General features: G+C 39.6%; 1 protein-coding gene across 1 annotated transcript; it reads left to right on the top strand.

Annotated features, from left to right (window-relative positions):
• The first annotated feature begins 5,492 nt into the window (after positions 1 to 5,492).
• LOC141651667 (uncharacterized) lies at positions 5,493 to 7,503 on the top strand. Its single transcript, XM_074459367.1, has 6 exons — positions 5,493 to 5,806; positions 5,978 to 6,268; positions 6,395 to 6,487; positions 6,569 to 6,660; positions 6,861 to 7,155; positions 7,395 to 7,503. Exons 1-6 carry the CDS (start codon positions 5,493 to 5,495, stop codon positions 7,501 to 7,503), a joined length of 1,194 nt encoding a protein of 397 aa, XP_074315468.1.
• The last annotated feature ends 683 nt before the right edge of the window (positions 7,504 to 8,186 follow it).

Here is an 8,186-nt window from a genome sequence, read left to right as displayed (position 1 = left end):
GGTCAATTAAAGAGTAAAATCAACCAAAACGAGTTTTATCACTAAGTCATTCATTTCTATGTCCCAATTCTTACAACTATACTATCGATACTAATCCATCCTGACTTAAATCTAACACTGTGCTTACGTAAACATCTATCCCATAGAATCCCTTCGCATCTCGATTTACTCCGTACATCTAAATCACGATTGCTATGACTATAAACATGCAATTCAATAGTGTTTCTAATTACTATCACAAGACTATACTAATATGGCTTCGGGATCACATAACCGCATATTACTTAGTCATAGTAGTACTATCAACACATCATTCATACAAATTACTTACCGGAGCGTTGTCCTGCATAATGGTTAGAATATATGGGTCTCAAAGTATACATCAACTCGATTATGCAATAATCAATGTATCAATAAGTTAATACCTAGGCAACGATATATGAATTTCCTGTTCATCCTCAAGCAACTATTCTACCCTTTCTCTCGTATACACTCATGGTTTCCGGTCAACTGAGAGGGCCACAGGTTCGGTGTGAGGGGGCCCCTAACTCATACCTTACCTTAGTGTGCTCCTACAGCTTCTATCCCGGTTCATTTTATTTAGACACATCCTATGTTCATTGGGCTCATTGGTTTAGGCCTGAGGATCGTTCGCTCTGATACCACTTTGTAACACCCCGGTTTATAAAAGAAGTCCTCGTCAAGACATTCCCTAATAAAACGGACTGTTACCATCTCGGTTTCCCGAGGTAGTGAATAACAAATTAAACTCCAAGGCAATTTATATAATATTTGAACTTAATTATTACAAAACCTCTTTACGTCAAATTACAAGAACTAACATAAATAAAAGTGAAAGTCTTCTAGATGATGATCTAGCTACTAAGTCGTCTTATCCAATGTCTCACGCCCATCCAGCTCCCGTTCTATCTCTTAAACCTGTCAAGTCTGCTCCCCATAAAACGGTTCATCACAGGTGTTCACGAATACACAGGGTCAACCACGAGGTTGAGTAGGGAAAACAATAAAACAATAAAATATGATATGCATGATACTCCGTCACCTCCATCTCCATCTCAACTCATCGCACACATCTCATACCCCGGAACGCCCAGCCATACCGATCCCCGGTAGACTATATATCGACCGAAGCCGATCTGCCAGCTCAACAGCTGAGGACACCAGGGCAAGTCCTGCAGAACCCGCTTGGGCCTTATCACAACATCACATCGTATCTCAACATCGTCACCACCACATCATCCTCCAACTCCAATGCATATGAAATGCTCAACAGTAATTAATGCAATGCAATATGTATATAATTCACTGAACTGATAAATCATAAAGTCATGCCAGTTACCCGATGTTGTGATATCATACTCAATACGATAAATTCAGTCAATCACTTCCCGTATATAAATCATAACGTAAATCAACAATCAGGAATCAAGTCAACACAATTCAACAACGACGATAATAAGACAAGTGTATTTCCCTACCTCAAAGTGCCAGCAAATCCAATTAAGCAGTTAAGCAATCGAGAAGGTAAAGCAATGAATTTGATTATCGATCCTTCACGAATCCGTCACCTAAAACAATTATAATATTTATAATTACTAACTACTAAATATAGTAATCTCCCAAAATAGAAGCTTTCCCGATATAGTAACTTTTCTATTAAACAAACCCGACTCAGAATAATTAATTATGATTAATTATTATTTTATTTTAATAACTCGGAACTAAAATCAAATGGTAATTAAAGGATTAAACAAATTATGCGATTTAATAAAAACCCGAATCAATCATTTGAATAACTCGACACCCGACTCAAAATCATTTTTAATTATTTAAATACTCGGGAATTAACTTAAATAAATTATTTAGAAGACTCGGGGATTAAATTAATTAATTAAGAATACGACCCATTACTAATTCTAACGATTTAAATTATGAAAACCCGTTTCAAAACTAAAAACGATTCGAATAACCCGATTAAACACGACCCACACCTTCGCTCTCGCTCACACTCTTAAACCGCCGCCTGAACCACCACGACAACCACCAGTCGTGGTCCCCACTTCAACCCAGCCACCAACCACCAACCCCACCCTGGTCGACTGCCGCCGGCGAGTCGAACCAGGGTCGCCAACTTGGCAGGTTCACCACCGTGCCTCACCATACGCCCCATTTACGCGACTCACCACCACCGCAACCATGCTCTATTCCTGTCAAACCACCATCGTGATGCACGCCGTCACCCACGAACACGTACACCATGGCACCACCATTTCGACTTCCCCCGAGTCCACGGTGGTGCCACCCCAAACCTAGTCGTCTAAAACTCGCTTTGAACCCGTAACCAAAACCCGTTTTGCCCCCTTAATCGATACCGCCTGCTTTCGCCACCTAACCACCTACAACCACCCCAACAACCACCAAGTTACTCGCCACTCACCACACCACTCATATAACCCGTCAACAACCACCAACAATGCCTCAACAAGGCACGAACAACCCCCAAAACCCGACCAAATTCGAAAAACAGAGGAGGAGGAGTTGTGCTTACCTTTTCCTGCCACCACCACGGCCACCAGGGCCACCCACGGGCGTCGACATTCGTCCCTATCCCTTCCTTGCTGTTCCGTTAATGCCCACGACCACTCTCTCTCTCTCTCTCTATGCATGAAATCTGATGTTTTGGTGTTGGTGAAGGAGGGAGGCGGCTGAGGGAAGAGGGAGGCGGGTTGAGTGAGGTACTATTAGGTTTAGGTTTAGGGTTAGGGTTATTTTAGGGTTAAATGGGCTGAACAGTTAATGGGCCAACTCAGCTGGGTTAGCTCATAATTCGAATTCTTATAAACCCGTCACAAATAACTTATATCGATACAACGCGGTTTAAATAAAATAACTTAACGAAATTATCGACTCAATATTAACTCGACATAATTAGTAATATAATATGTATAATAATTAATATATAATAATATCCATTTAATTTGTTATATAAAAATACGAGGTATTACAGAAGGTGATATTTTCACTGCAACTTTAACCTAAGTTTTAGCGCCGCACGAACAACAATGGCGATCATGACTTTTTCTGATAATCAATTCACTCCTCTCTCAAATTATGCATCCACATCTAAACTACCTACATCAAAAAATACAAAACTTTACCAAGAAATAAGGAGCCGCAACTAAACTAAGGAGAAGAGGATTAATTGTGAGGTTGAAACAGTGCAGCCTGGTGGTACACATGATGGTGATAAGGGACCTACGTCAGCGAATGCGCGGAATACTAAGTCAATGGGGGAGCTGATAGGGATTCCGGTATTGGAGTTGCCTGATGATATGTTGGTGTCAAATGAGTCTAGGTGTTCTATTCGCAAAGGTGCACAGAATATTCCAATCATGGACACAATTGCGGAGGATGAAGAGCTCAGTGAATTACTGGAATTTACTCCTGAGGACGTCCAGAAAGAGGTAAAATTTTGGAACAACTCTGTTTTCTGTTATATACTGGGTGTTAATCCTCCATGGGAGATCATTGAGGACTATGTACACAGTGTCTGGGGTTGTTTTTATGTTGATAGGGTGTCATTTATGGATAATGGAATTTTTTTGGTTCGCTTGAAAAAATATGAGAATATGGAAGCATTACTGAAGTCTGGGTATTATATGTTTGATAATAAGCCTATTGTTATTAAACCTTGGAATTCTGATGCTGATTTGATAAAGGAGGTAGTAGAAGAGGTCTATATGTGGGTGAGACTTTCTGGTATCCCCATTAAATTCTAGGGTGACTGCTTACCACGAATAGCTGGGTTAGAAGGAAAGTTTGTTCAGAAGGATTGTGCCACTACTGACAAGGTTCGCCTGAGTTATGCCCGTGTAATGGTGGAGCTCAGGATGAACCAGAAATAGCTGATAAGGTGCGATTTCTGGATGAGACTGGTATGGTTATTGAAGTGGGAGTTGAATATGAATGGAAACCAGTATGTTGTGATGTTTTTAAGGGATTGGGCCATGATAAGACTAAATGTAGGAAAGCTAAGCCAAGGAATTTGCCTAAACAAATTCCCCAAAAAGCTAAGCCAAAGCAAGTCTGGAGACCTGTTAAGCCTCATGTTCCTGAACCTGTTGTGCAACCAAATGCTCTATTTACACCAGAGGGGTTTCCACCTTTATGAGTTATCAAGTCTACCCCTGCTAGGCAGATTATGAGACTGAATAGGCAAGGTGGAGGGACAGGCATAAGGATGACATAGAGCTCTCGGCCATATACTTTCAATGAAGCTTTGAATAGACTGGCTACTCCAAGGGGGGAGTAGAGGTAAATGGTAAGGATCCCCCTCCTACTAAATATAATGCATAATATTGGCTTTTGGAATGTAAGAGGACTTAATGACTTGAATAACCAGAAAATGGTTAAATGGTTTAAGTAGAATAATGGAGTAGGTTTGTTTGGATTTTTAGAGACTAAAATAAAACCTAATCAGTTGTTGAAGCAGAACACCTTTATTTGTGATGGATGGAGTATTTCTACAAACTGTAGCTGGCATAGAGGTGGAAGAATTTGGATACTTTGGAAACCTGTGTATTTTACCATTCAGTTTTTATCTTATGGAGCCCAACATATACATATGTGGGTAGAATCTAGGACTGATAATAAGAATTTTTTTTTACTATGATCTATGCATTCAATGGAGTGAATGAAAGACATGAGCTATGGAGATTTCTAAAGAAGGAGGCTATGAATTTTGCAGTTCCTTGGCTATGGGCATGGGATTTCAATACAGTATTATCACCAGTTGAGAGAATTGGGGGACATTCAACAGAAGTGGAAATGGAACAATTTGAGGAAGGTGTCTCATTATGTAGCATGAAGGACATTTATGCCACAGGAGCATTATTTACCTGGTCTAATAAACAAGAGCCTATGGATAGAGTGTATAGCAGACTGGATAGAGTCATGGATAATGAAGAGTGGCAGATGAATTTGGGGATTACATAGCTCACTTTCACCCTGAAGGGCTATTTGGCCACTACCCATATACTATTGTGGATAGGAAGGTGGATATTGCAGGTAGAAGAAGCTTTAAATATTTCAATATGTGGGGTCAATCTGACTTATTTCATGAGTGTGTGGCTAGTGTATGGCAGAGGAGGTATGATGGTACTAGGATGTTTCAAATTGTAAAAAAATTGAAAGCTCTGAAGCCAATGCTCAAGCAGCTGAACGAGAGCTGCTTTTCTGACATTGAGAATAGTTCCACTATTACTGGTGCTCTGCTAGAAAAACTTCAAAAAGATTTGGTGGATAAGCTAGGGGATCCAGATCTAATATAGCAGGAGTATGTGGTTGCCCAGGAATTGAAAGAACTCTTGGCTGCTTGGGATAGTTTTCTCATTCAAAAGGCAAAAATTCAATGGTCTTTAGAAGGGGATATTAATACTGCTTTTTTCCGTAACTCTACCAAGAATCGTATGATGGAGAATAAGGTTTTTTGGATAAAGGATCAGCATGGTAACGTGTGCAATGAGGGGACTCCGATTCAGGATGCATTTTTGGATTACTATCAGGATCTGTTATGTGGTCATAATAGTACTAATCCAGTTAATGCAAGGATAGTGAAGAGGAGTAGATGTTGTACTGAAGAACATTGGCAGATACTAAATAGGGGAGTGACTACAGAGGAGGTGAGGCAGTGCTTATTCAGTATTCCCAAAGATAAATCACCTGGGCCTGATGGGTTCACTAGTCAGTTCTATAGGGATGCCTGGGCAATTGTGGGGGAAGATGTGTGAGATGCAGTGGTGAACTTTTTTGAGTCAGGGAAACTACTGACTCAAATTAATGCCACTTTGATTAATTTAATCCCTAAGATAGAAAGACAAACAAGTGTTAAACATTTTCGTCCTATAGTATGTTGTAATGTGCTGTACAAGACCATCTCTAAAAATTTATGCAACAGGCTCTCTTTGGTACTTCCAGACATTATAAGTAGGAATCAAGGAGCATTCATCCAATGTCGGAGCATTTTGGAGAATATCCTGGTGTGTCAGGACCTAGTGAGAATGTATAATAGGGGTAATGCATCACTAAGATGTATGTTCAAGATAGACTTACAAAAAGCATATGATTCTTTAGAATGGAGTTTTCTTGATCAAATGTTGGATGTACTGAATTTCTCTGAAAAATTCAGGAAACTTATCTTTGTGTGTGTTACATCTACTACTTTTTCCTTGAATCTGATTAGTGCAATGTTTGGCTAGTTTCAAGGCAAGAGAGGATTGAGAAAGGGGGATCCTATTTCTCCATTATTGTTTACTATATGCATGGAATATCTCACATGAATATTGGTTTATGTTGCTCAAACTTGGTTCTTTAGGTATCATCCTATGTGTGGTGCATTGAAATTGAACCATTTACTCTTTGCTGATGATTTACTTATGTTTAGTAAAGGGGATGTGAAATCTATTATGTTACTACTGAGAGCTTTTTCTATATTCTCTGCAACATCTTGACTTAAAGTTAATGCTTCTAAGTCTGAAGTGGTTTTCAGTGGGGTGACAGATGGAATTAGGAGTGATATTCTCCAAATATATGGTTTTAAGGAGGGGCTTTACCTTTTAGATATTTGGGTATTCCCATCCAGTCAGGGAGACTAACAAAGCTGGATTATAATATTTTGGTGGAAAGGATTGTAGCTAGGATAAGGGGTTAGGTGCAAGGAAGTTAAGCTATGCTAGACGTTTGATACTTATTAATTCTGTGCTAAACACCTTGCATAATTACTGGGGATCTATATTTCTAATGCCTAAAATAGTTGTTCAGAGAATTGTGAATTTGTGCAGGACCTACTTCTGGGATGGAGGTACTGACTATCAGAGGTCACCAATGGTGGCCTTGCATAAGGTTCGTTGCTGCAAAAAAAGAAGGAGGTTTGGGTATTAAAGATGCTGAGAAATGGAATATAGCAATAGTTGGAAAACTTGTGGATTGGATTTATAGAAATGCAGATAGATTATGGGTGCTTTGGATAGACCACGTTTATTTGAAGGGTCGGGATTGGAATACATATGTCCCTCCTCGTGATTCCAACTGGAATTGGAGGAATATTTACAAGGTGAGGGGATGGTTGAGTACTGGGTATGTGAATAATGTGTGGCACGATGCTAGAGGTTATAGTGTTGGTTTTGGTTATTCCTGGTTACAGGGTGTGCACCCCCATGTACAATGGCATAATGAGATATAGGATGCTTGGTGTGTGCCAAAACACTCTATGATAGGATGGCTCATTAAACAACAAGCACTAAATATCAAGCAAAGATTATTTAGGCTCCGTTTATGTGATAACTATGAGTGTATTATATGTGGAGCTGATACAGAGACCCATGTGCATTTGTTTGGGGACTGTCAGTATGTAACAAGGATCATGGGACAAATACAAGACTGGTTGCAGTGCAGCATGAATTGTCAGACTGCAAACTTGTCTAAATTTCAAAAGAGGGTTGGTAGGTTGTCAAAATTAGCCTGGTGGTATACCATCTAGATGGAATGGAATAGATGCAGACTGGAGCATCAACTTACGAGACCTAAGATACTAGTGCAGGAAATTTAGAGACTGGTGAAGGCCAGATCACAGATGCTGCTTAAAGGGCCTGTGCTGACCTCTGATCAGCAGTGGTTAAGGTTGTTGGGGATCAATTGTTAAACTTGCTTACTTATGTGATTCTCAATGTATGGACACTATAAATGGATGATATGTATTCATTGATGTAACTCTTTATAATATTAATGAAAAGCTCACATGTTACCAAAAAAAAAGTATGAGGGTGTAATTAATCCTCTTCTTTCAGGTTCTTTTTATCTGTTTTTATGACTTTAACATGATAAAACATGCATAACCTGATCCAAAATACGGATTGATCGAGCCAAAACCGGGTTTTCACCCGAGGCAGAAGCTCCTAGTCACAACTACGTGCCTCACGCCTCTTATGGCACCCCAAGTCACAACTCAAATGTGTTTGAGTTCGTCTTTCCTCTATTTTCATTTCCTATTTGCAATCGGTTTTTACCATTTCAAATCATTTTTACAACAAGCATCTTTAACCATGAATTATACTCGCCCTTGGCTCTTTATGCCATGACGGTTTAATCCGCGACTTGGTGATAATATT

The sequence above is a fragment of the Silene latifolia genome, chromosome 4 (genome assembly GCF_048544455.1).
Source record: "Silene latifolia isolate original U9 population chromosome 4, ASM4854445v1, whole genome shotgun sequence".
NCBI lineage: Eukaryota > Viridiplantae > Streptophyta > Magnoliopsida > Caryophyllales > Caryophyllaceae > Silene > Silene latifolia.
The sequence above is the reverse complement of the archived record's forward strand: the minus strand, read 5'-3'. Positions and strand labels throughout refer to the sequence as shown.